The sequence below is a fragment of the Saccopteryx bilineata genome, chromosome 5, assembly GCF_036850765.1.
Source record: "Saccopteryx bilineata isolate mSacBil1 chromosome 5, mSacBil1_pri_phased_curated, whole genome shotgun sequence".
Classification (NCBI taxonomy): domain Eukaryota; kingdom Metazoa; phylum Chordata; class Mammalia; order Chiroptera; family Emballonuridae; genus Saccopteryx; species Saccopteryx bilineata.
The window spans coordinates 263085669-263112983 of record NC_089494.1 but is presented as its reverse complement, the minus strand read 5'-3'; the positions used below and the strand labels follow the sequence as shown (position 1 = coordinate 263112983).

At 59.8% G+C, this 27315-nt stretch overlaps 1 protein-coding gene across 4 annotated transcripts in view; it reads left to right on the top strand.

Moving 5' to 3' along the window:
* Positions 1-25973, top strand: part of AFAP1 (actin filament associated protein 1) — a 118672-nt gene extending 92699 nt beyond the window's left edge. For 3 of the 4 annotated variants that reach the window (XM_066279101.1, XM_066279100.1, XM_066279102.1), the window contains 9 exons: positions 91-302; positions 3539-3684; positions 7643-7760; positions 11525-11788; positions 13100-13214; positions 17597-17761; positions 19184-19374; positions 19986-20147; positions 22390-25973. In XM_066279101.1, coding sequence (XP_066135198.1) covers positions 91-302; positions 3539-3684; positions 7643-7760; positions 11525-11788; positions 13100-13214; positions 17597-17761; positions 19184-19374; positions 19986-20147; positions 22390-22416 — 1400 coding nt within the window. In that variant the 3' untranslated portion in view covers positions 22417-25973. The remainder of the gene's footprint in view (positions 1-90; positions 303-3538; positions 3685-7642; positions 7761-11524; positions 11789-13099; positions 13215-17596; positions 17762-19183; positions 19375-19985; positions 20148-22389) is intronic. The other variant, XM_066279103.1, reaches the window with a different exon arrangement.
* The last annotated feature ends 1342 nt before the right edge of the window (positions 25974-27315 follow it).

Here is a 27315-nt window from a genome sequence, read left to right as displayed (position 1 = left end):
GCTGGGTGTGGCCGCCGTCTCCCGGGAGCTGAGCGCTGGGCGTGGCCGCCGTCTCCCGGGAGCTGAGCGCTGGGCGCCGTGTCCTTGCAGGCCATCTGAACGTGCTGTCCAACAACCGCTGGCGGGAGCGCTGGTGCCGGGTCAAGGACAACAAGCTCGTTCTGCACAAGGACAGGACCGACCTGAAGACCCACATCGTCTCCATCCCTCTCCGCGGCTGCGAGGTGATCCCGGGGCTGGACTCCAAACACCCCCTGACCTTCCGCCTGCTTCGCAACGGCCAGGAGGTAGCTGTGCTGGAGGTAGGCCGACCCCCGTCTAGGACCCGCCCCCCACCTGTCCCCAGGCCCCGCGCCCTGCGGGCTGACGGGGCTTGTGTTTCTATTCACGTCCTTTCCTCTCTTTTCCTCTCTGGTTTGCCTCTGCTTTTCCTCTTCTGCGGCCTCCCCTTTCTGAGGGGACTGTGACTCTGGTAAGTCACGTGAATCAGACTCGTCTGCCGAATTACCACCTGGTTTCATTTCCTCTCTGTGCGTGTTTGCGTGGAAATTCAGTCCAGTTCTGCAGCATGGACTGCTTGCTTCAAGAGGCCAGAAAACCAGTGGTAGAGCGTCGGCCTGGCGTGCGGAAGTCCCGGGTTCAATTCCCGGCCAGGGCACACAGGAGAGGCGCTCATCTGCTTCTCCACTCCTCCCCCTCTCCTTCCTCTCTGTCTCTCTCCTCCCCTCCCGTAGCCAAGGCTCCATTGGAGCAAAGATGGCCTGGGCGCTGGGGATGGCTCCTTGGCCTCTGCCCCAGGCGCTAGAGTGGCTCTGGTCGTGACAGAGCGACGCCCCGGATGGGCAGAGCATCGCACCCTGGTGGGCGTGCTGGGTGGATCCCAGTCAGGTGAATGCGGGAGTCTGTCTGACTGCCTCCCCATTTCCGGCTTCAGAAAAATACAAAAAAAAAAAAAGGCCAGAAAACAACGTGCTTTAATATTTCCAGTAGAACAACCCCCCCCGCCCCCACATGGTCTTCCTGGAGGCCCCGTGTCCCTGACCTGCCCCCCCCCACATGGTCTTCCTGGAGGCCCCGTGTCCCTGACCCGCCCCCCCCACATGGTCTTCCTGGAGGCCCCGTGTCCCTGACCTGCCCCCCCCACATGGTCTTCCTGGAGGCCCCGTGTCCCTGACCTGCCCCCCCCACATGGTCTTCCTGGAGGCCCCGTGTCCCTGACCCGCCCCCCCCCACATGGTCTTCCTGGAGGCGCCATGTCCCTGACCCGCCCCCCCCACATGGTCTTCCTGGAGGCCCCGTGTCCCTGACCCGCCCCCCCCACATGGTCTTCCTGGAGGCCCCGTGTCCCTGACCCGCCCCCCCCACATGGTCTTCCTGGAGGCCCCGTGTCCCTGACCCGCCCCCCCCCACATGGTCTTCCTGGAGGCCCCGTGTCCCTGACCCCCCTGCACCCACATGGTCTTCCTGGAGGCCCCGTGTCCCTGACCTGCCCCCCCACATGGTCTTCCTGGAGGCCCCGTGTCCCTGACCCGCCCCCCCCACATGGCCTTCCTGGAGGCCCCGTGTCCCTGACCTGCCCCCACATGGTCTTCCTGGAGGCCCCGTGTCCCTGACCTGCCCCCACATGGCCTTCCTGGAGGCCCCGTGTCCCTGACCCGCCCCCCCCCACATGGTCTTCCTGGAGGCCCCGTGTCCCTGACCCGCCCCCCCCACATGGTCTTCCTGGAGGCCCCGTGTCCCTGACCCCCCTGCACCCACATGGCCTTCCTGGGGGCGCCATGTCCCTGACCCGCCCCCACAAGTGCAGTCCGCGCTGTGGACAGGGACCTGGGCTGTCGGGAGCCCGGTGGTGCGGGCACGGTATTTTTGGCTGCCTTTCTGGAACATGTTCACTGAAGCGGAAACAGGCAATTAAAATGAATTTCTTAGCAACCTACATAAAACTTTCATTGTTGGAAGTTTTCATTTTTATTTTTCATCTGTCTTTTTTTACCCAGTATTAAGTCAGGCCTTTCCCCCCTTCGAGATGCAGAGGTGGGCACGCAGACACGTGTGTCCGTGTCTGCACGGGTCCAGAGCGCTGCGTCTCCATGGCACCACAGATGTGTGTGCCGTGCGGCCCACAGCCTGAGGGTCGGGGGGCGGTGGAGATGTTCCCACGGGTCAGAGGTGGGACTGGGTTCTGACTGACTGCCGTGATGCTGGTCGGCGGAGGACACAGCCTGGCTGTGACCGAGAGGAAGGGGACCCAGACGGGCAGCCTCCGAGGTCTCGACAGGAGAAAGGAGTTTGTTTCAGAGACCATTTCTGTGGAAACTACTCTTTGGGGGGACACAGATGATGGACAGAACAGGTCTTCCTCCCCCAGGGCCCAGGGCCAGCCGGGGGGACAGCAGGTCCCGTGGTCTGACTCTGCAGCATGGGGTCCCTCAGAAAGAAGGCCAGCCGGGGGGTCAGCAGGTCCCGTGGTCTGACTCTGCAGCATGGGGTCCCTCAGAAAGGAGGCCAGCCGGGGGACAGCAGGTCCCGTGGTCTGACTCTGCAGCATGGGGTCCCTCAGAAAGGAGGCCAGGCCTGGGGGTCCCAGTCCCAGTGCGGCCACAGACTGGGATCACAGCCTGGTCTTCCTTCCCTCTGGGCTTCCCTGTCTGTGCGGGGTCAGATGTCTGTGGCTGACTCCTGCAGGGGGCGGGGGGCAGTGGGAAGGAGCTGAGAATGTAAACGGGGGGCTATGTCCTCGCTGTAACACCGTGCAGGGGGTCTGAGAGCGGCCCGAGGACAGGACAGGGCGCAGGAATGGGCGCGTTGGTGCCGCGGGACAGGGAGATGTCATGCCTGTCGTCTGAGGGAGGGCAGGAGGGCAGGATGGCAGGAGGGCTTGCTGAGGAGCCCCGCGCCGCCCAGCGCTGGGCACAGCAGACGCGGCTCTGGCTCAGACCCCTCCTGTTCCATCACCGCCCCCCGCCCAGCCCTGAAGTCAGACAGACATGACCAGGGACCACACACATCCCATGTTAGCAGAGCTCTGAGAGTGGTTTCGTGGTTATTTTGTCTTTGACATTCAGTTAAGTTATACATGTGATAGCTTAATGTTTGCTAAATAATGTAAACATTATGCACACGTTTGATTAATCAAATATATATAGACATTTCGTATACCATTCTAATGGTAATATAATTGATTTTATAAATCACGTAACAAGAATGACTTAAAGATTTAATGAACTCAATGTTAAGTGTGTATTTCAGACTTGCAAATTAAGAAGGCAGTCACATTAATTTCCATGTCCTACAGTATAGTGCCTTCCACTCAGGTAACTGGAAGGCACTTAGGACCTTGGGGTCTCATTAACCTGGGCCGGTCATTGGATAACCCCCAGCTTCCAGGCCTGGTGTGGACGCAGCGGCGGTCCCACAACTCAGACAGGTCCGCTGCCTCTCCTGCTCTGTGGCCCCTGTGCTGACACACTTACAAACGTGTTAAAAGTCTTTATTGTTAATCAAATCAAGTGCCCCTTTCTCCACTTCACCGCGACAGGCCTCTTCTTCTGAGGACATGGGCCGGTGGATCGGGATCTTGCTGGCGGAGACGGGGTCCTCGACTGACCCTGGGGCTCTGCACTACGACTACATAGATGTGGAGATGTCCGCGAACGTCATTCAGACGGCCAAGCAAACCTTCTGGTGAGATCCCGCGCCTCTGGTGAGACCGGGCATTGCCGTTTACCTTCTGACTTTTTCCTTTTTCTGTGAGTGTATAGCCTCTGGGGACAAACAGCTAAAGGCTCTGTCTTTTGTATTAATCCAGATGTTGGTGAAGTATTGCTTTACAGTCTCTGTGTTGTCTGTTAGAATAGGGTTGGCAAACTTTTTCTGTAAAAGGCAAGATAGTAAATATTTCTGCCTTTGTGGGCCAAATTTTCCCATTGTAACCACTCAGCTCTGTGGTTGCAGCCACAGATGATATATCAGCAAATGGCACGCCTGGGTTTTAATAAAACTTTATTTGTAGATATAAGTAGTGGGCCGGACAGTGCTTGTGGCCTGTACTTTGCTGACCCCTGTGTGAAGGGAAGAGTGGTATGAATCAGAAATGATTCTGCATATTGTTGTAGTGAGGATTGAATTTTCTTTTTCTTCCTTTCCTTTCCTTTCCTTTCTTTCCTTTCCTTTCCTTTCCTTTCTTTCCTTTCCTTTCCTTTCTTTCTTTTCTTTCTCTCTTGTGAGAGGCGGAGGCAGAGAGACAGATTCCTGCATGTGCCCCGACCAGGTTCTACCCGACAAGCCCCCTGTGGGGCGATGCTCTGTCCATCTGGGGCCTTTGCTCCATTGCTCAGCAACCAAGCCATTTTAGTATCTGAGGTGAGCCCATGGTGCCTTCCTCAGCGCCTGGGGCCAACTTACTCAAATGAGCCATGGCTGTGGGAGAGGGGGAGGGGGCAGTGGTAGAGAAACAGATGGTCACTTCTCTTGTGTGCCCTAACCGGGTGTTGAACCTGGGACATCCATACGCCAGGCCGATGCTCTACCACTGAGCAAACCAGCCAGGGCCAGGACTCAGTTTTCAAAGCCATCAATCACGTACTTTTAAAGTCCAAATTGTGATATTTTTTTCCCCAAAAAAAGGCTGTCAAATTCAAAAGCATTCTTTGAACCATGATTTTTTTTAACTTTTTTTTTCTTACAGAGACAGAGAAAGAGTCAGAGAGAGGGATAGATAGGGACAGACAGGAACGGAAAGAGATGAGAAGCATCAATTATTAGTTTTTCATTGCAACACCTTAGTTGTTCATTGATTGATTTCTCATATGTGCCTTGACTGGAGGGCTACAGCAGACCGAGTAACCCCTTGCTCGAGCCAGCGAGCTTGGTCCAAGCTGGTGAGCTTTTTGCTCAAACCAGATGAGCCTGTGCTCAAGCTGGTGACCTCGGGGTCTCGAACCTGGGTCCTCTGCATCCCAGTCCGATGCTCTAGCCACTGCACCACCGCCTGGTCAGGCTTTTTTAACGTATTGATGACAAAGATAACAGCTGCAGTTATTGGAGCATGGTCCACAGACTCCCGGAGCACGTGGGATGCTTGCAGGCAGTCTGCTCCGTGTTCCCAGTGGCAGTGAGGAGCTGTCCCCTCTGTGCTGTGGCACCACCGGTGTCCGTGGGGCAGGCGCAGGGCGCCACACACCTGGAGTTGCAGGCAGTGCCGGATTCATGGCGGCGTCCTTGTGGAAGCTCCGGAGTCATGACCTTCCCTGTAAAGATGTAGAATGAACCCTTATGTAGTGCTTGGCCAGGATATTCTGGGGCTAGGTAAAGAGGCCCCCGGCCCAGAGTGGGGGTCAGGCCGCTGTGGGACCCCTGGGGCAAGTAGCCTAGATGGAATGAATCAGTCTGGGACAGCTTCGCCAGGATACCTCTCCAGGGCCCCAAGACTGTGGGACAAGGGTAAGATCTCTTCCAGCCACGGCGCCCCATGTTTGTGCCATCTCAGCCTCCTGTCCCCGAGTCAGAGCGCCCGCTGTGGTCTCTTTCACGTGGGTAAGCTCCTGTCCTGCCCTCATGGTCCCCACTCCATCCTGGCCTCTGCCCACCAGTGTGAGTGCTGGGTGCAATGCCAACAGGCAGAGGCACACACCACGCAGGGCACAGTCCCTGCTGTGAGGGACTCCACCCACCAGGGGACTACACGTGACAGGGCGCGTAACCGTGCTCCCTGTGCAGTGTTCGGGCACGGGGAGGGACCCGGTGGGGTTTTCGTTCGTGCCCGTGACGACCTTTCACAGACAAAATGTGGATACACTGCCTTGCCCCCAGTGTCCTCCAACAAGACATTCAAATGGGAAAGCCTTAAATATATACTGATCCGGCAGCAGTCTGACATCTCAGAACTCTCAGCTGTTTAAAATTTTCTGTCCTCATTGTACTTTTTCTTTTTTCTACATATGCTTTTATGTATTCTAAATGCAGAATGATTGTACACCTGTTTTATCAGGAAGAAGCAAGGAGGAGCTACTTTATGGAGGAGAGAGGACTGTGTTGAGGGCGGGCTGGCCGTGCACATTGTGTTCTGCCAGCAGAGGGCAGGAGTGCACCCCGAGAGCCTTCCTGCCGCCCTGGGGGCCTCTGTCGGGGAGGCCGTCTCACTCCCCCCAGTTCCACCCACTTTTCTCATCCACTCCCCTTTTTATCCATCTTGTTACCATAGAAATGTAAGGTCCCACAAGGAAATAAAATTGGAAAACAAAACCTTTTTTAGAAATTCCAGACTGTTGCCTGACCAGGTGGTGGCGCAGTGGATGGAGTGTCAGCCAGGGTCTCAAGAGGACCCAGGTTCAAAACCCCGAGGTGCTGGCTTGAGCCCGGGGTCCCTGGCTTGAGCCCGGGGTCCCTGGCTTGAGCATGGGATCATAGATATGACCCCATGGTCACTGGCCTGAGCCCAAAGGTTGCTGGCTTGAAGCCCAAGGTCACTGGGTTGAGCCTAAGGTCGCTGGCTCGAGCAAGGGGTCACCTGGTCTGCTGTAGCCCCCCAGTCAAGGCACATATGAGAAAGCAATCAGTGAACAACTAAGGAGCCACAACGAAGAATTGATGCTTCTCATCTCTCTCCCTTCCTGTCTGCCCCTATCTGTCCCTCTCTCTAAATCTCTCTCTGTCTCTGTCACAAAAGCAAAACAAAACAGAAGCCCAGACTGTAGTTAGCTCGATCGGGAGGAAATGCTGCCCAGGTTATTTTTCCCCGCTGTGGGCGTTTTACAGCAATCGTGGCTTCACGAGTCAGCCCTCCCGTGTTGTCTCACGGGATTCTCTTGAGCCCCTTCCTCAGGCCCCTGTCCTAACACTGAGACGTGGGTGCTCTTCTGGGGGTGACGAGCAGGCGTGGTGACCAGCGCCGGGCAGGGAAGAAACAGGACAGGAAGGCGGAGGGTGCGATTCTGTGGGTCCTCGGCGAGGGCTCTTCTGGAAGCAGGGGGCTCTGGGAGAGGGTCGCCGGGTGGAGGGGACGAGCCCCGGGCAGGAGCCCGTGCTGAGAGGTGGCCGTCAGGGAGCCTGGCTGGGCCCGTCCGGGGCCCAGAGGCCACACCCAGCCGCCCGGGCTGCCGCAGGGCCTTGGACATGCTCTGAGCAGAGGAGGCCATGGTTTGAGGGCGCTCAGGCGGCCCCGCATGGGGGGCAGAGGGCAAGGGGAGCGGTCAGAGCTGGTGGCACTGAGTAGCCACGGAGGACTCGAGCTGAGGGGTCACACGCTTCCCCAGAACAGGCCAGACAGCAGCTAGTTCTGTCTCTGGCTTAGATGACAGGGTCACGAGACGGGCACAGGTGGCACCTATATGAAGGGCCAAGGCTGGATCCCGGTAGAACTTTATTTACAAAAGCAGGCAGTGCTCAGGGGCCAGTGATAGAAGTGGGGTCCCCGGCACTGCTTCCTGTGTCCAGCTTGTGTTGTGACCAGCCTGTGTCCCAGTCGTGCAGGGTGGTGCTACCTGTTCTGTTGGTGAGGCGTGGGGCCCAGTGGCTGCAGCACCTCCCGGCTCTGAGACCCCGGCCCGACCCCCACAGCCTCTGACACGTCCCCGAACACCTGGTCTGTGCTTGTGCCGCATGGCTGATCAGTGTGGGACTCACCTCACGCCCTGTCTTTCAGCTTCATGAACAGGCGTGGCATCTCCACCAACCCGTATCTCGGGGGCACCCCCAACGGCTACGCCCACCCCAGCGGGACGGCGCTGCACTACGACGACGTGCCCTGCGTCAACGGCTCGGTGAGTGAGCGTGCCCTGGGCAAGCGTGGTGTGCTCGCCGTCGTCTGGTGTGGGGGATCCCCGGTTTCCGTCCACGTAGGGTGAAACCCCACCTGTCTCTCCTGTCCTTGTGTCTCACTGCTCATTCTAATCTGCTTTCAAACATGCAGGGCGTTGAGCACCGCACCAGCTTCTCATTCAGCAGTGAGGGTCAGCGTGCACACATCCTGGCACACCCTGATACCGACTTGGGGGAGCAAGTTAGGGTGTATAACTTGGATAAGTCAAATGTGATACAGTATGAGTTCTCAGTGAATTCCTGCTTCCCAGTGGGATAAAAATGCTAAGGAATCCCCACAAGAAAGAAGGAAAGGAAGGAAAAAAAGGGAAGGAAGGACGGGAGGAGAAGGGAGGGAAGAGAAGGGAGGGAGGAGAAGGGAGGGAAGAGAAGGGAGGGAGGAGAAGGGAGGGAAGAGAAGGGAGGGAGGAGAAGGGAGGGAAGAGAAGGGAGGGAGGAGAAGGGAGGGAAGAGAAGGGAGGGAGGAGAAGGGAGGGAAGAGAAGGGAAGTAGGGGAGAGGAGAGGAGGGGAGGGGAGGGGAGGGGAGAGAAGGAAATATTATATAGAGGGTTGGTCATGCTGCAAGCTCAGGACCCCTTCCCTCCTGCTGGACCGACCCCAGGCCCCAGGCCCCAGTGCTGTGTGCGTGTGTCCCTGTGAATAGTGCAGCTTTGTTTTAAAGCTAACATCCAGTGTCTGTGGAGATTTTTGATGTGTTCCAGTATTTTGTGTCTGATGCAGAATTAGCAGAGCTCACCAGGAAGCGTTTTTTGCATGTCTCCTCCTTGCTCATCTACAGCTGTTTGTTGGCATCTTCTCAGGCAGGCAGTGGGCCTGTGTCCTGGGCCCACCCCTCTCCTGGGAGGGGCCCACGGAAACCACCCTGCCCCTTGTCTCCCTGTTTGGTGGGTTTTCGTTGGCATCTATGTAGCGTAACCCTCAAAGGCAGGCACAGGGTACGTTTATTACAGTGTTTTCAACCTTAGAAGGTATTTTAGATTGTTTCTCACTGTTTTGCTCACCCGTCCTCTTCCCAGTATTTGAGGGGTGTTGTCGATCAGCTCCCTGTCGTCCATCATAACTCCCACACTTGGCAAGGCAGGAGCCGGGACACCACTGCCTCCCTGCAGACAGTGGGGGGTCAGCGCTCCAGGGTGTGGGTCACGGGACTCCCTCCGTCAGCCCCACCCCCAGCAGGCCTGCGGGGTCCCTGCGGGAGCAGCCTGCCCAGGGTGCCTCACAAAGCCCCCCCCCCACCTTCCTCCTCCTGCCCTGTCACGCCCTCCTCCTCCCTGACCTCCTGAGTGCCGGGCTCTGTGCTCAGGACTGAAAACACAGTGGGTGCCTTGTCCCCAAAGGGCCTCCCAGGTGAGTGGGCGTGGGGAAGACACCGGGAAGGGCAGCCCACAGGGCCCTGTCTAGGTGCAGGTCAAGGGGCCCCTCAGGCTCCGTGGGGGGGTGGGGGAGGGTGTGAGCCCGCCCCATCAGACGGAGTCCTGCCTGGGTCCGGGCGGCCTGTGGCGGCAGACGTGTCCTGTCCCCCGATAAGGAAGCATCCAGTCCTGCCAGTCTCCTTGCCCCCCATTCCCACCACCACTGCCGTGACCACGGGGTCTCCAGGGTCGAGCGGCTCCCAGTGCCTGCCCTGCCCCCTGTGAAGAGGCCCGTGCAAGCCCCCCACCAGGGAAGGCCCGCCGTGACCCTGACCAGAGTGGGGAGGCTCTGAGCCGGCAGCCCTGGAGCCTCGTCCTAGACCCCGTGCCACTGCCCAGGGGGCCCTGGCGCTCCTGCCCCATTTGCTCCGTGCAGCTGCCAGCCTCTCGGGACGGCCACCTCAGCTCTGTGTCCCCCACCCAGTCACCTCAGCTCTGTGTCCCCCACCCAGCCACCTCAGCTCTGCATCCCCCACCCAGCCACCTCAGCTCTGCGTCCCCCACCCAGCCACCTCAGCTCTGTGTCCCCCACCAAGTCTCCCACTGAAGGCCCCTTCCTGCCCCTGTCCTCAGGCTTTCTCCGGGGCACACCTTCCACATGGACGTCAGGGTGGGAGTGGCCAGGGACCCGCGGACCTGCCCAGCCACACATCCAGCCCCCAGCCTGTCCCCATCGTTCTGGTCACTGTGTGGGTCAGGCCAGGCCCGGCCCGGGATGGGCTCCCCTTAGGTCCCTCACAGACCAGTCTGCTCCGGAAGTGGGGCTGCTGCTCCGCTGGGCTGTGCACCTGGCACCCGCTGCTTCGCGGGCCGCACCAGGGCCGGGGTGTGGGCGCAGCTCCTGGCCCGCGGCGGGGGGGGGGGGGGCTCCTGGGCGCACAGGCCTGTCCTCGCTCCGTTCCTCACACACCGGGCCCTGCGGCCAGCTCGTCGCTTTCTGCACGGCTGCTGTTCTCTGTTCATAAAGTTCCTGCTTTTGACCCAAAACCTTGCTTTTTAGCAGTGTTTTCGTCTCCAGTAGTTCTTAGCCTCACACAAGATGAAAGTGAACCTCCTGGCACCCACACGTGCTAATGTAGACACTGCTGTGCGGTCTCTGAGTCCCCCGTGTGACTCAGGCCCTTGGTGTGTCAGGGAAGTGACAGTCTGGTGTGGACCATTCGAACGACCTGGACAGAAGTAGGCTCGAGCGTCATCCTGCAGCGCTCACGCCCAGCGTTATCTGCATGGGCCGTTATTCTTAGCTCAGAGCCAGGGCCCCAGCCGCCCAGAAATAGACACGCCGACGTGGTTGCCGGCAGCTGAGAGCGCTCCTGCTATGAAATCAGACACCTTTTCTATTTTTACGACAAAAGCTGTAATCACAGTCTGGTAGAACGAAACTCTGCAAGGATGTGAAAGAGGGTAAAATGAGCATAATCTAGAAATTAATTTATCTCTCCTTTTGTAAACGCAAAGCAATTTATCTATCGAGACCTTTAGAACTGAAGAGGCTCCGAGCGGCCAGGGTTGTGGGTGTTGGGGCTTCATGTGTCCTTTAATGGCCGTGTTCTAAAACGGCCTGCAGCTATTTTAGTCCTTTATGGAAGGCTTTTTTTTTTTTTTTTTTTGCTGAAATAATGCCATCATGTCAGTTCTACGTGGAAACGTCCTGTTTTCTGTGGCAACTTCTTTTCTTTCGCCACCGTGCTTTGGCGGTGGCATTTTAATCAGCCACAACAAGGTTCAGGCACGGAGCGGGCTGCGCCCGTCGCACTGGGCGGGGGTCCGATGGCGGGCCATGTGGCATACACGGGAGGGGGGGGGAAGGCGCAGAGTTGCCTCCCCCAACCCGCGAGCCCCTCCCACTGCGTGAGCTCCTCCCACTGCACGAGCTCCTCCCACTGCACAAGCCCCTCCCACTGCGTGAGACCCTGTGAGCGCTAGAGGAGTCAGGATGTACAGCACCCAGGACAAGATCTAGAACACAGCGGTTACTGTAAAATAAAGCGCCTTGCTGGGGTCTCAGCAAGTTTGCTCGGCAGGGCCCGGGCCCTGTCCCCATGTCCCCAGGTCCCTGTGTCCCTCTGTCCTTGTCTGGCATTCCTTCCCTGACAGCATGTGGCTCTGCTTTCCGGATCAGGGGTTCCCGAGATGTCCCGAGATGTGGGTCTTGAACGACAAAAGTGTCCGATCAGTTCTGGCCCACCTCGCGGAAGCAGGAAGGGTCTGCGGAGCATGTGTCTCCGGCCGATGGCGGGGTGGGCGTGTCGGGGGCGGGCGGGGCACTAACCACGCGCTGTGTGTGTTGCAGTGGGACCCCGATGCCGGCCCTGCTCCCTGCGGCGGCGGCCTGGGAGAAGAGGTGCTCTATGATAACGCAGTCCTGTACGATAACTTGCCGTCTCCGAAAATCTTTGCACGCTACCCGCCTGCCGACAGGAAGGCCACTAGGCCACCCACTGACAAACTGCCCTGTAACCATTACAAACACCCCACCTCCTGCGGGCTGCCTTCCGCTCAGTCTCTCACTAACACCTCTTCTGTGGGGAGGGCATCTCTCGGGCTCGGCTCTCAGGTACAGCACCCCTCTCCTCGTGCCCCGAACCTTCCCCGAGTCCTGGTCCTCCCCCCCAGTGGGCAAGGCTGCCAGCTTGTAGCAGGTCAGCCTGCAGACGGCAGCTGGGACTGGTGAATGCCGTCCGCGTCGGGCCGCCCAGGGCCGGCTCCGTGTTCCTGACCGTGCACGCTGTGAGCTCTTTCCCTGCTGTCCTCTTCCCCACGTGGGCAGTTTCCCAGTGAGTTCTGTGAATTATGTCAACGAAAGGCAGCAGTTTGAAAGGGAGCAGGGACAGTAGAACAGAAGATTCTCGAGCTGCACGTTTATGAATGTGTTTCCATTAAGCAGCGAGGACAGGCGGGCCCTGTGGAGGAACTGCTTATGGACCTTATGCCACAGACAGGGTTATTCAGAGGGCTACGGCGTTTCTCCATAATGAGTACAAACCCCCCAGCGTCTTTGAGTGCTGATGTCAGAGGTCTGTAGGTTACTGAGCGGAGGCTCGGGGTGTCAGGGACTCCCTCAGCGTCTGAGCGCCGGGGCCGGGTTAAGCCAGCACCCCCGCCCCCTGCAGCAGGAGGTGAGCGCAGCGGCAGAACACGGGGTGGACATCCAGACTTCACCTTTGCCATCATCTGCGTTCCTCAACACTGACCACAGACACGTCCATCACTTTAGCAAAACACAGCATTTGTTGGCCTGCAACCACCCAAGAAGTAGGGACGCGGTCGAAGTTTTTAAAACCCTGTGGTTGGTCAAAATTCGGTCCAGACTGTTTCTCTATCCTGTGCCTCCTCCCTCCTGAGACCCTGCCGGTGAATCACAGCGTGGTCATTTGTCTCGTTAGGAGACCAGTCAGCGTGGATGCGCTTCAGCAGGACTTAGCTGCAGGGTCAGGCTGCACCCCAGGGTGCACCCCGCCCAAAGGAAGCTGTGCATCTCCGGGAAGGGGCTCCCGCAGTCTCAGCCTGGCCCTCAGCACTCGCCCATGCCAGCGCCTCTGCGGCACTGACGTCTCCCGTGGAAGTGTGCGGCTTTACTGCTGTCCCTCTGTGGGCAGCCTGAGTCCCTCAGCGCTAGGACCTCTCAGCCAGGCCGGGGACCTCCCTGCCGTCCAGCGTGCATAAACCAGACTGGCTTCCTGCTGCCTGCCACCCTCACATTTTCGATCCGTACTAGATAGTACTTAAAGACTCGGACGGGAACTCTGTCCTGCAGAACAGGAAGTTAAAGACTCAGATGGGAATATGTCCTGCAAAGCAGAAAGAAAACAGAAGAGGGGTTCTCGGTCATTTACGTATTTTTAACATTCTGTGTTCATTTCAACAGTTGAAGGGTAAAAAGCCCCCGGTTGCCTCCAATGGGGTCCCAGGAAAAGGCAAGACTCTGAGTGGTCAGCAGAAGAGACCGGATTCGGCCCCCGGCGTGAAGCGCACACCTTCAAGTAAGTACCCTGCTCACTCCTTGCGTCTGCTGGGCGGCCTGTCTGCAGAGTGGGGGCTGGACAGGCTTCCCCTCCCGCTCTCCGGAGAGGGAGCCGCGTGTGGGACCCCCGGGAGGAGGAGGGTGCCGCTCTCTGGAGAGGGAGCCGCGTGTGGGACCCCCAGGAGGAGGAGGGTGCCGCTCTCTGGAGAGGGAGCCGCGTGTGGGACCCCCGGGAGGAGGAGAGTGCCGCTCTCTGGAGAGGGAGCCGCGTGTGGGACCCCCGGGAGGAGGAGGGTGCCGCTCTCTGGAGAGGGAGCCGCGTGTGGGACCCCCGGGAGGAGGAGGGGAGGAGGGTGCCGCTCTCCGGAGAGGGAGCCGCGTGTGGGACCCCCGGGAGGAGGAGGGGAGGAGGGTGCCGCTCTCCGGAGAGGGAGCGCATGTGGGACCCCCGGGAGGAGGAGGGGAGGAGGAGGGTGCCGCTCTCTGGAGAGGGAGCCGCGTGTGGGACCCCCAGGAGGAGGAGGGGAGGAGGGTGCCACTCTCTGGAGAGGGAGCCGCGTGTGGGACCCCCGGGAGGAGGAGTGTGCCGCTCTCCTGAGAGGGAGCGCGTGTGGGACCCCCGGGAGGAGGAGGGTGCCGCTCTCTGGAGAGGGAGCCGCGTGTGGGACCCCCGGGAGGAGGAGGGGAGGAGGGTGCCGCTCTCTGGAGAGGGAGCGCGTGTGGGACCCCCGGGAGGAGGAGGGTGCCGCTCTCTGGAGAGGGAGCCGCGTGTGGGACCCCCGGGAGGAGGAGGGTGCCGCTCTCTGGAGAGGGAGCGCGTGTGGGACCCCGGGAGGAGGAGGGTGCCGCTATCTGGAGAGGGAGCGCGTGTGGGACCCCGGGAGGAGGAGGGGAGGAGGGTGCCGCTCTCCGGAGAGGGAGCGCATGTGGGACCCCGGGAGGAGGAGGGTGCCGCTCTCTGGAGAGGGAGCGCGTGTGGGACCCCCGGGAGGAGGAGGGGAGGAGGGTGCCGCTCTCTGGAGAGGGAGCGCGTGTGGGACCCCCGGGAGGAGGAGGGTCCCGCTCTCCGGAGAGGGAGCCGCGTGTGGGACCCCGGGAGGAGGAGGGTGCCGCTCTCTGACCCAGCGTGTGCGTGTCGTGTGCAGAAGGAGGTCCAAGCTGGCCGCCTCTTTTTTTTTAAGATTTTATTTATTCATTTTGGAGAGGGGACAGGGGGGGAGAGAGAGAGAGAGAGAGAGAGAGAGAGAAGGGGGGAGGAGCAGGAAGCATCAACTCCCATATGTGCCTTGACTGGGCAAGCCCAGGGTTTTGAACTGGCGACCTCAGCGTTCCAGGTTGACGCTCTATCCACTGCGCCACCACAGGTCAGGCGTGGTTGCCTGACTCTGACCTCTGAGTCACAGCAACTGCAGGGGCAGGTCCTGCTGCCCGCCCCTGAGCTTTGGGTCAGGGGACCTCAGTTGGTGTCCCTGATCTATCTGTTGGTGACTGTGACTTTGGTCAAGTCACATAACACTCTCAAGTTGGCTTCCGTGTGTTGGATGTAGATGAGTGGCTACTGTGGTTTCCGTGATGAAATAACCCAGGTCATCATGGACCTCAAAGCACTCGAGAGAGATGAGTTTGTGAGGAGCCTGATTCACAGTGACACACAGTCCTTGTCATGCCTGGTGGGCTCGTGCCGTCTCTCCTGCCCAGTTCTCAGAGCCGCCCGCAGGGCAGGAGCCTCAGTCTGCCCGTGGCCGCAGTCTGCCCCTGGTGCAGATGTGGGAAGGTCCCTGAGCGAGCAGTGGCTTCCCCGGGGCTCACAGCTGGTGCGAGAGAGCCGCGGCGAGGGCCAGGTGTTCAGGCCGAGCAGAGAGCCAGACTCGAGTGGGATACTCGCGCTCCCAGGCAGCAGCCCCCTCCCCAGTCTCCAGGTTACACGGTCACACACGTCTGTGTTTCTTGGGCCCTGGCGATGCTGGGCACCTCTGCTTGTCACCAGGCTGTGGAGCTAAGAGCAGTGGTTGCCAGGGTGCCGAGCCTGACCGAGGGCACAGCAGACCTGCAGGTGGCCGGGGCGCAGCCCTCGTACTCACTAGCCCCAGCTCTCCTGGGGTCTGGCTCCGGGGAGGGTTTCCAGAAGGCAGGTGGGACCAGGACTCGAACGGCGGTGAGTGTGATCGGGTCGCTTGGGAAGTCGCGCCTGTAGTTTCTGATCCTGGCTCCATGGAGCCGGCAGACCAGGGTCCATGTGACTGAGGACGAGGCCAGGCTCTCCCACTGGTACCCTCTGCGCCTGCCGACCAGCTGAGCCACGTGCACTGAGAGGAGCGTCAGATCTGAGGGCACACGGGGTGGCCGTCTCGTGGGCCGGCCTCGGAACTGCTCTGTGCTAGTGGCTCCTTTGCCCCAAGGACACTGGTCTGTTCTTCACATGATGGGTGGAGGCCAGTTGGGCCAAACCTCATCGTAACTTGTTTGACCATCTGTCTCTGGGACCTCATTCCTGTCCCGCAGTCGGTGTGTTTGTCACCACTTAAAATGCTAGCAGTGGTCACGGGGGGGGGGGGGGCGGGAGGGTCACATCCTGTGCGAGACCCAAGTCCCACAACAGTCTCTCAGTCACCAGCTGGCTTTATTTCCTAGGCAGTTTATTCCTTTATTTTAGGAGCCCATCTAGAGGAACTTTTATTAACCGCGGTGACATCCCATGGTGACAGATGCGCAAAATAATCGCATTCTGTGTTTTTGCTGAATTCAGCCAGTTGCATTATCACTGTACGGGGTCTATTGCGTGAGGACAAAAGACGGGGACATTTAGGGTTTGTTGGGGAAGCGTCTTATTTTTAGAAACAAGTGGCTGGAGTTTAGACTTTGCTGGGTGTGCCAGACGCGTCCTGACCCTGCGCCCTGGAGAGCGAGGCCCGCGTTTGCCGGTGTCAGCTTGGTCCACTCGTGCTGCGACCCCCTCAGGCTCCTCTCCGTGCCCCGCTGGTTTCTAGTGAGGGGACCGCTGAGTGGGGAAGGGGGGCTCCGTGCCTGCCTCCACCGTGTGGCCTCTCATTGCGGTGACGGTGGCTTGTATCGCAGAACTGGTGAATTCAGCGTTTAGGCGAGATGTTCCCAGCTCACCGTGGCCTCAGAGTGGACAGAGCCCTGCGGGACGGTGTCATTACTGACAGTGATTAGAGCTGCCAGGGACAGTTTTAGGTACAAATGTCAGATTAAAAAACAAACCCGCGAGGGAGGCCTCACTGCGTCTGCCCTAGAACTGGAGAAGCCGGGGCCCAGGGAGACATCCACGGCCACCTCTCTGTCCCCTGCCTTTCCTCTTCTGCATGACGCGCACTCTGCCACAGCGGTGTCCACTCCAGTGAGGGGGTCGGACGTGCACACAAGCACTCCGGCCATGTGGGACGTGAGGTAACGGAAGCTCAGGAAGTCTGAGGTCCTCTGAGCGGGAGTCAGGTCTGAGTGGTTGAATGTTAGAAGAAAATGGGGACAGTGGAGGTTTGGAAAAGGGTCCCCCTGGGTCATTCCGGTTGGCCTCTCTGTCTTTTCCTCTCTTTAGTGCGTTTTTCCAATGAGACTTTTCTAAAATACTGTTGTTAAAGACCGGCGTGGCAGAGGGGAGGGCCCGGGTCAGCGGGTGGTGTGCTGCTGGCCAGTGTGTGGCTCTGGCTGGACCCGAGTTTCCCTGACCGTTCCCTCCTCACTCACGCGTTTGATTTGATGCCGTGCTCATCCCGCGTGTGCGCTGAGTGCTTTATAAACATGAGCTCAGCCCTCGCACCAACCCCTGAATCATCCCCATTTCATAGACAGGGCACCGAGGCACAGAGAGATCAGGTGCCTGGTTCAGGGTCACGCAGCTGCAGGTGACGAGCTGCAGTCCAGACCTAGGCAGTCAGGCCCCAGGCCCCACCTGGGCGGCCTCTCCACTTCCTCACTGTTCGGGCGTTCACCGGACGATGTTCCTGCGTGCTTGCTCCATGCCAGGTGCCTCTCGTGCAGGGGACACAGCCGCCCCCGGGCCGGCAAAACACCCACAGGATCAGATGTGACTGCGTTAGTGAAGCGCTTTGAAAGGACGGAGAACGCCCCAGTTCAGAGACCGTCTGGCGCTGATGGCCTCCCCTCCTCAGTGAGAGGTGTTCGCTGTCAGCGACCTCGCCTGCTGGGAGGGAAGAGGGTTACAGGGGCGTCTTAGTATTCTACCTTCGTGATTTGCTTCAAAGAATATTGGGTAATTTGAACTAGTTCAAACCGGTCTCGTTCTTTCTCGAGCTGAATGAACAGAATAAGGACTGTAGCCGTGAGTTTGTCCTGACGAGCGGGCTGGCGGCGTGGGCTGTGCGGCCGGCATCCTGTCTGCTCGGCTAACCCTGGCTGCCCGCCGCTGACGTCGTCTTTCAGATGCCGATCAGTACAAATACGGCAAGAACCGGGTGGAGGCCGACGCCAAGCGGCTGCAGAGCAAGGAGGAGGAGTTGCTGTGGCGGAGGGACGCCCTGCGGGCCAGGCTGGCGCAGCTGCGGAAGGAGCGGAGGGACCTGCGGGCGGCCGTCGAGGCGAATGCTGGTACGGGCACGTCTGGGCCCCCTGCCCGCTGGCCTTGCTCACCGGCTAGCGACTCCGGAGTCCCGCACACTACTCTCGGGCTCCAGAAGCGTTGCTTGCTGGTCAGCGCAGGGCAGGGGCCGGGGTAGGAGGCCTCCAGGCCTGTGCGGGGAGCTGTCCGGCCTCCGGTGCTGACGGCGGGGGTGGTCCTGACGCATAGGCCCTGTAGCCCGAGGGCCCGGGTTTCCAGGCTCCCAGTGCGGAGCCTGGATGAGGTAGTTGGGTTCCTCAGCAGGAGGACAGGCCACAGGGATGGGTTAAATTCAGAAGCCCAGGTCAGAGGTCTCCGCACAGTTGCAAGGAGCCATGCATTCCCTGAGAAGGGACAGCTGAGAGCCAGCAGCGTCCAGGTTGGAAGAACAGGGGTGAGGCCGGCTTCCTGAGAACAAGCCCAGAGAGGACATGAGGGTAAAGCAGTCACAGGGAGCAGTCGGCCTGGAGCTGTGTCTGGACCAGGCTTGGCCTTGCCGCAAGGCCGGGGATGTGGGTCCTGGCTCGGGGTGGAACTGCTCCAGGCACGCCTCCGGTGCAGGCTGCTGCTGACTCCGGGTCTCGGTGCTGCCCGCCCGGGTGCGGAGACTGGAAGGTCCGGAGGGGAGACGCCGGCCTCGGGGTAGCTCAGCATGCGGGGAGGAGCTGGTGTGTGTTCACACAGAGTCCGACTCCCTGCCCACCTGCCCACGTGGTTATGTGGAAGGACGTGCTTCTGGGGTGTAAGGACCGGGAGCCGGGTGTTGGCCGAGCAGGTCCGGATGAGTCCTAGGAGGTGGTGGGAAGTGGCCCCTAGTGTAAGGCCACCTGGGGGGGGGGGGTGTCACATGCCAAGTGAGAGGCCTGGACGGGAGCGGACGGGGACGGTGCGGAGGGTGAGTGAGAAGCCGTGTCCCGTGCCGCGCTTGACCAGGGCTGCATGCACAGCCAGTTCAGCCATCAGGACAGTGTTCTCAGCTGCCCTGTGGGCGCCTCCCTGCCGTGCTGTGTCGCTGTCACCCGCTGCCGTCTGGTGACGGTGACGGTGCTGCAGCCATGCTCTGTAGGGCAGGAGGCTGGGCGTGGCTGAGGGGCAGGTCCGGCAGCTTGAGGGGGTAGCCGGAGAACCGGAGCAGAAAGTTTCCAGACCTCCCAGGTCAGCAGCAGCCTTGGAAGCCATACTGTGGAAGGGTCACGTTTTCAATGAGCACGTGAGGCCCACCTGTGGGCTGCAAGGCCTCCTGCAGCCGGTCCCTGTCCTTCCAGCTGCATAGAAGGCAGGTGTCGGGAGGAGGCCCGGTTCCTCCCAGGTGCCCCTGAGTGCGGTGCGCACGGCAGCGCCCCGCAGCGCCCCCTGCAGGCCCCGAGCTCCGCCGTGCGTTGCGGTGCAGCCCCGGGTCCTCTGGCTCCCAGGCAGGAAGATGCAGCTGGTCCTGGAGGAGAAGCTGAAGGCGCTGGAAGAGGAGTGCAGGCAGAAGGAGTCGGAGCGTGTCAGCCTGGAGCTGGAGCTGACCGAGGTCAAGGAGAGCCTCAGGAAGGCCTTGGCTGGCGGCATCACCCTGGGGCTGGCCATCGAGCCCCGGTCGGGCACCTCGAGTCCACAGGTAACTGCCTGCGCCCCTGAGCAGCTGCGCCATCCTGGCGTCCAGAGAGAACGCCCGAGTTCGTCTCTGCAGTGGCCGCTCACGGTCCCCGGCCTCACTCGGCACAGCGGGCCACCCTTGTCATGGTGCCGGCGTCTCGGCTGCCGGGTGGGCAAGGGCGCTGCAGACGGAGGAGGAGCTCTTGGGCATCAGAAAGCCCCGTAGAGGGACACAGTGGAGGGACACGGTGGAGGGACACGGTGGAGGGACACGGTGGAGGGACACAGTGGAGGGACACAGTAGAGGCCGCTGCGTGATGGGGCTGGAGCAGCCTGCGTTCCCCACAGAGGATGTGGCCTGGGACCCCCCCCCCCCACTTCCCAGCATAGCCAGCAGGCCAGAGCGTCCCTGAGCCTCCGTCTTTCTATCTGTAAAACAGCCGTTTAAAGGGGCTCTTAGAATTGGGCACAGACCGTATGTATGTGAGTGTGAGTGTGAGTGGTGTATACTTAGTGTCCTTATGTTATTTTTACCTATTTCTGAAGCCCGTTAACAATAAACCGGTGAACCTCTCCCTGGGGACGGTGGTGGCCGGGAGAGCGCACCGCCCACGGCCGCCCCTCTGTCCACAGTCGCCAGGGCTCAGGCACCGGACGCTGGAGAGCTCGCCCCTGTCCAGCTGCGAGACGAGCGACGCGGAGGGCCCGGTGCCCGTGAACAGCGCGGCCGTCCTGAGGAAGAGCCAGCCGGCGGGCAGCTCCCCCTGCCGGGGGCACGTGCTCCGGAAGGCCAAGGTCAGTCCCTCCTGCTCCTGGGGGCGCCCCTCCCCGGCCTCGGCACAGACTCTACCTCAGGATCTCACGGGAGGGCGAGGGGCGGTCTGTCCCTCTCCAGTCAGTGCCACTGCCTCCCACCGAGTGCCTCTGTGCGTGGTGCCCACGGCGCCCTGCAGCCAGACCCTCCTCCAGAGTCCCCGTGTCACACGCATGAGTCCAGAGCCCGTGTCACACGCATGAGTCCAGAGCCCGTGTCACGGGTGTGGGGCTCCAGAGCCTCCCTCAAGGCCTTTCCCGTGTGGCGTCGGGAAAGCCGGCAGCTCTGGTCTGTGGGGACGGGCGGGGCCCCGGGCTTCTCCTGGCTGGGGACCAGGGAACCAGGACTCTGTGCAGCCACACTGTCCCCCCCAGCCTCCCCGCCCGCAGCTGACCAGCCCAGTGTCCCAAGATGCAGGAGGGCCTCTGGGGTCCACACTGTGGTGTCTTCTGACGGAGTCAGCCTCTACCACATGTGATGCTAAGCTTAAAATCTATTTATAGTCAATCACTTCTTGGTGGTGGTAATGGAAGGTGTGCCTTATGAAACACCACACTTGGTAAGACGACGTTAATTCATCCGGATGCCACTGCCTCCCCCCCCCCACCAGCCTGGGCCTCTAATTGCTGTCTTCCTTCTGTTCTCGGGAAGCTCTGAACACATTCCAAATTGGTTAGAAATACATTGTTTTCTGCACAGTGGGTCTGGTCTTAAATAACAATCAGGTGCTAACCACTCTCCACACTTGGCGTGTTCACGGCAGGAGCGCTGGTGACCCTCACCCAAGGCTGTGGTCCTCCGCAGGCTGTAGTGCTGAGAGGGAGAGATAAGAATGTCCATCTGGCCCTGGCCGGTTGGCTCAGTGGTGGAGCGTTGGCCTGGCATGCAGGAGTCCCGGGTTCGATTCCTGGCCAGGGCACACAGGAGAAGCGCCCATCTGCTTCTCCACTCCTCCCCCTTGTAAGGTATTTTTCCCTGCCAAGAAGGAAGGAAGAGGCTAGAGCCACAAAGTGTGGAATAGCAGACGGCTTTATTGAGTACAGAGCGCACATCCTGCCCGGCAAGGTTCCCTGGCCCCGAGGAAAGAAAGATGGAGGAGAGATAGAGGTCAGGGAAGTTGCAAAGATTAAACTGCGTGGGAGATATTTAAAGGGTCCCTCTAGGGAAGTGGAGCTACTATGACATGGTGAAATTTCACTGGCTGGCAGACGATCGCTTCCTTCCAAATGGTTCCTGGGAAGCTCCCTTTGGTGGGCTTGATTGTGGGTGGTCCTAGCCAAAGTGGGCGGGTCTGAGTTACCCACATGACCATCCTCCATTATCCACCAACCTTACACCCCTCGCCTTCCTCTCTATCTCTCTCTTCCCCTCCCGTAGCCAAGGCTCCACTGGAGCAAGGTTTGCCCAGGCACTGAGGATGGCTCTGTGGCCTCTGCCTCAGGCGCTAGAATAGCTCTGGTTGCAACAGAGCGACGCCCCAGATGGGCAGAGCATCACCCCCTGGTGGGCATGCCGGGTGGATCCCGGTCGGGTGCATGCGGGAGTCTGTCTGACTGCCTCCCCGTTTCTGGCTTCGGAGAGATACAAAAAAAAAACAAAAACGAATGTCCATCTGTCATTCTGTGACTGTCAGCATCCACTGGTCTCTCAGTCTGTGCCTGAGATTGAGAACTGAGCCCTCGTCCTCTGCAGATGGGGATGCAGATAAGGATGCAGATGGAGATGCATATGAGGATGCAGATGGGGATGCAGATGGGGATGCAGATGAGGATGCAGATAAGGATGCAGATGGAGATGCAGATGAGGATGCAGATGAGGATGCAGATGGGGATGCAGATGGGGATGCAGATGAGGATGCAGATGGGGATGCAGATGAGGATGCAGATGGGGATGCAGATGAGGATGCAGCAGAAGTGTTTGTTATCTCAGTCTTGACTGTCAGAGAGTTAGAGTCACAGTTACACAAGTGCAGCCTCCAGGAGGGTCGTTGAGGCTGGGGCAGCCCCACTCGGTGACCAGGTGCGTGGTGGGGGCCCCACCCGGTCCGTTGTGTCCTTCGGCCTCAGGGGCACGCGCATGCCCTCGGCAGGACTCATCTTGGTCTCATATCCGGTCACGCAGTGACTCGTCTTCCACGGTGGCTGCACACCTACTCCATAGGCCGCGGGCACTGCGCCATGGCGCCTGCTGTGTGTTGGCTCTCACACTCGCTTCCCTTGGCAGGAATGGGAGCTGAAGAATGGGACGTAGAAGAGGCGGACATCGTGGAGCAGGACGCGGCCGCACCCGCAGCGGGACGCGCTGTGACCCAGACCCTCACCTGTACTCCTACTGTATCATGGTACCCCTTAAAGACATTTACCCGGAACACCCGGTTTCCCACTCGATTTGTTAAGACACGAAGGGAAGAAAGGTAACACAGGACAGGCCTCTGGCAGGTGCAGAAGGTACAGTGTCCACCAGCCAGCCGGCTGCTGACCGGGGGTGCCGCGAGCCCTGGTCAGGCCCGGCGTGGGGGAGCAGGGACCGGTGGGATGGCCGTCACCAAGAGCTTTGAACTTGGGTCTCTGTGTCCCCCTCCTGCATGCCTGTCCCTCGTCCTCACCCCTAAAGGTAAAGGCCTGAGAATTATGCTGTGATGCGTTTTTACCTTTTAATCTTTTTTCTGGACAGACGCTTTTGTCCCCAGGACGTGAAAAGCTGCCATTGTCTCTAGACTTTGTAGTTTTCTATTGTGTGTTGCACTTAGCTCTCGGGGTTCTCAGAGGTTCTGTATCCTATTTTTATTAATGATTTGTACTGCTTTTGAAGGGCAGCGGGGGTTTCCGATACCTCACCCCTGTGCGGCCCCTGCTCAGCACCCACCGCCTCCTGCCCTCGGGCGCTGGCCAGCGGCAGCGGCCTGGGGCCCATGGTGCACCTTACTCTCACAGGGCGCTGACTGAGGGGTCCGACCTGTGAAGAGGGAGGGGCTGGACATCGTGCGGTCAGAACCACAGCACGCGGAGCATGAGCAGACCGTCCCGAGCGTCCAGCCCCCTCCAGGTTGCAGGTGGAAGCCATAAATGCGTCCGAGGACTCGGGCGCCCTCCCCTTCTCCAGGCGCACGGGCCACGTAGGGCCTCTTCATCACTTGTCTGCCTCCTGTGTGGTGTTTCTTGGGGTGACCAGGCACTAAGGCACAAGGGGGACAGAGAGAGCTGGCTTCCAGTCTGCGGGCCTCAGAACCAGACTGTCCTTTGGCTCCAGGGACCCCTCAGGAATCAGGACAGTGCAGTCACCCAGGGGCCCTCAGCAGGCCAATGCCTGGGAACGGGCCTGCACGTGGAGTGGCTTTCCACCAAACGTGGGGCTATGGAGAGGCTGCCACCTAGAAGGCCATTCTCGCCAGGTGCGGTGACAGATGGCAGCGACGCTGCGTCCCTGAGCTCGTCCCAAGGCCCTCTCTTCACTCACTGGGCCCGGGGGTCAGGGTGGGGTCATAGGTGATGGCTGTGTAGACGTGACCGCTCAGGCAGGATGCGGCCTCTGGTGAGTGAGGGGTCTCAGGGCAGGAGCAGGAGCAGGAGCAGGAAGCTGTCCCACTGCCCTCTGCCTGCAGCTGGGGCTTGCCACAAGCCGTCTGCCCGGGTGGGCGGGGGCCTCGAGTTGTTGTCACCTGGCCTGTCCTCACCGGTCAGTGTCCTCTGACCGCCGCCTCACACAGGCCAGCGGGGGAGGCACATGCCACAGCACCGAGCAGGGCTGGCCCCAGGCAGTCCACACGGGGCCCGAGAGGGATGGGTCTGCCCTCCTGCTGTCCATCAGCACCGGAGGCTGGACCACATACCCCACGCAGCTGCCTCTCTGTGAAGGGACAGACGTCTGATCTTCCGCACGTTTTTGCTGCCTTGGGTCAGATGCAGTCTCGAGGCTTCGGCTGCTGTGCTGGGCAGCCAGTGGTGCCCGAGGGACCTTCCGTTCCGATCATCACCAGACAGTGGGACCCGGGCGGCTGGAGTTGACCTTAGCCTGGCCGGGTGGGCGGCGCTGACGTGGCCGCACCCAAGGCCCAGGGCCTTCAGACTCCGGGCGGACACCTGTGGTGTTTGTAACACCTGGTTTTTAATTCGCTTTCATAACCACGAGCCTTCTGAGGAGGGGGGAGCTTGCCCCGGCTGGGTTCCGCGGGGCCGTTGGAAAGGGGTCCCATGAGGACGAGGCTGCTGACGTTCCCCTCTGCATTCTTAGATTTCGTGGAGGGTTAAAGCATTTGCTTCAAAATAAGTTATTTATTTGTATATGTTCAATAAATATAGTTTTTAATTTATACCTGTACATTTTAGACACGCTAGGCATCTTGTCAGAATTCTACGGTGATCGTTTCATGACCTGCCCCCCAAATCCGTCCCAGGGGTTGCCCGCCCTGGTGGTCTGAGGTGCATTATAACAGAGCCAGTGTGTGTGGGGGCAGTGGGTGAGGCCGATTCCTCGGAGATGTCACCGTTCCTTCCCCGGCCCCATCCACACAGCGCTGGGCAAACGGATGGGGTCCCAAGGGAAAACGAGGGTGGGTGGCGCCTCTTGGCGGTCACCACCCCTCCCTTCTGCTGGGCCTGAAGCCACGCTGGAGGCTCGGGGTTCTGCTCCCCACGTCGTTCTGGTCAAGTGCCATCAACCTCAGGTTCCCCCCACTCTTCCATCTCTGTAACGTTTTTACCTTACACCCCTTTGCCCAGAAACGATGTGACAGGAGCTGTCCATGCCACTGACGAGGGCGCGGGTGCAGGTGTGGTGGAGGCCCTCCGTCGAGTCCAGCGGGGTCTGGCGGCCATCTGCATGGCTTCCAGACGGTTCCACTGCGGGGTGACCAGGCCGGGGTGGGAGTGAGGATCCCGCACGCCGGACTCGGGCGAGGCCCCTGCTCACGACCACCCCAGCTCTTCTCTCGGGGCCACTCGGGGACCTTGGCCACACCATAGCCGCAGAGCCGGTCTCGTCCCCAGCGCTGGTGCACCGCGTCCCTCTCACTGTTCCCGAGATGTGACTGTTTCTGAAAACCCCAAACTACCTGATGGGCAATTTGCCTTTTTTGCAGTCTCTTTCAAAACGTGTGTCCTAGGCCCTGAAGGCCACCCCGGGAAGGGGCGTCTGGCTCGTTTTAATGAGGATGACACCTGGGGATGGTGTGCAGGTGTCCAAGGGGACAGCTGTGATGCCGGGGGTGGTCGGAGGCTGTGGGCGCGACCCAGTCGTGGCTGGTCACACCTGCTCTTCCCGAGTGTACCTGTCGGCACGCTGCCCTGGGGGAAGGTGCGGTCTCCCACAGACCTGGCTCCCGGGCTGTCGCCTGTTCACCCACCGTGCCGTGCAACAGGCGCCTTCTGGGGCCGCCGGGGGGGGGGGGTCCTAGGAACAGCCCCTCCGGGAGCCAGTGCCCCTCAGTTACAGAAGGGTCACAGCAACATTTACATGCTCACCTATTGCCTTCCTCTTCTTTTCCTAAGGCAACTTTTAGTGGGAAACAATTTCCAGTCATGGCATTATTTTAAAGAGAACAGTTGTTATTATAATCATTTGGCTCCTGCTGTTGTTGCTGTCTTAACTGTCCCCATGACAGGCCAGGCTGACACTGTGAAGTAAACTAAAGATGAACCGACGTCCCTGCACCGCGTGCACACGACACAGCCTCTCGGGAGGAGCAGCCAGCCTCCTGCCCCGCAAGCCCGGCCCAGGCTGGACAGCCTGTCACCCGGGCACAGCAGCCTCACACCCATACCCCCTGCCACCTTCCCCAAGATGTCTTCAGTTCCACCCGTCCAGGAGAGCCCGCCACCTCTCCTTGTGGGCATGGAAGCGGTTTTCAAAACGGGGTCACCAGGTCGTCATTCTTAGGGACCAAAGGTGTTTTTTTATAAGATAATCTTTGTATTTGATTTTCTAATGAGAAAGGATGTTTACATTTTTAACATCGACTTTTAAAATTATAGACCTTCAACATCCCTTAACCACGGCTGTCCACTGTAAAACGTTTTCATATTAAGAATGTAATTATTTCCTTATTGTATTTTTTTTAAAAAAACTAAAGTCATATTTAAAATTCTCTGTGAAAGAAGCTGGCAGAAAGCAGGGAAGCTCTCTTTTATATTGGTCATGCCCATTTGAAATGACTGTACACGTTTTCACTGTTTCTTAATGTATTTAATTCATAAAGTGGGAGGTTTTATTAGAGGGAAAAACTGCACCCCTTTTCTGTAGCAGCCTCACTGGAACGTCTTCATGGGGGGACTTTCCCACTGGCTCACACCTGTAGCCTGGACGGGCGCCTGTGGCGTGACACCTGTGTACCCTCAATAAAACTTCTCCGGCCAGGCCTTGTGTCTCTACTGACTTGGTTTGTAGGGACAGCAAAGTGAACTTCCTCCTGGTCAAGGTGAGGCAGTTTGCAGCCAGCCACTGGCCAGGGAGGGCAGTAGTGTGCCTTGTTCCTGTCGGCGAGGACCTTGCTCGTGAGGGAGTCCTAGCTGGTGTTTCCAAGGGGCTTTCCATCCGTGGGTGCGGAGATCCCATTCGGGGAACATTTGTGCCCTGGTAGGTGCTGGGCTCCATGCCCAGTGCTGGAGGTGGGATGTCTCTCTGGAGCTCCCGCACGTGGACAGATGGCAGGACTGCGGGACTCCTGTGAGGCGGAGGGTCGGGCTCTACAAGGAGGGGACAGGGCAGCACACCCGGGAGGCAGCCAGCCCCAGGAGAGCAGGTGGCGGGCAGGGTGCTGATGGGGGGGTGGGGGTGCAGGCGGGCAGGGTGATGGGTGATAGGGGGTGGGGGTGCAGGCGGGCAGGGTGATGGGGGGGAGGGGTGCAGGCGGGCAGGGTGATGGGGGGAGGGGTGCAGGCGGGCAGGGTGATGGGGGGGGAGGGGTGCAGGCGGGCAGGGTGATGGGGGGGAGGGGGTGGGGGTGCAGGCGGGCAGGGTGATGGGGGGAGGGGTGCAGGCGGGCAGGGTGATGGGGGGAGGGGTGCAGACGGGCAGGGTGATGGTGGGGGGGTATAGGGGTGTGTGCGCAGGCAGGCGCTGCAGGGCTTCCCCAGGTGCACACGCCCACTCTGACGGCTGACTGCTTTGGCAGATGAAGCTGACAGAGGGATTCCCCAAGGGGGCTGGCTCTTT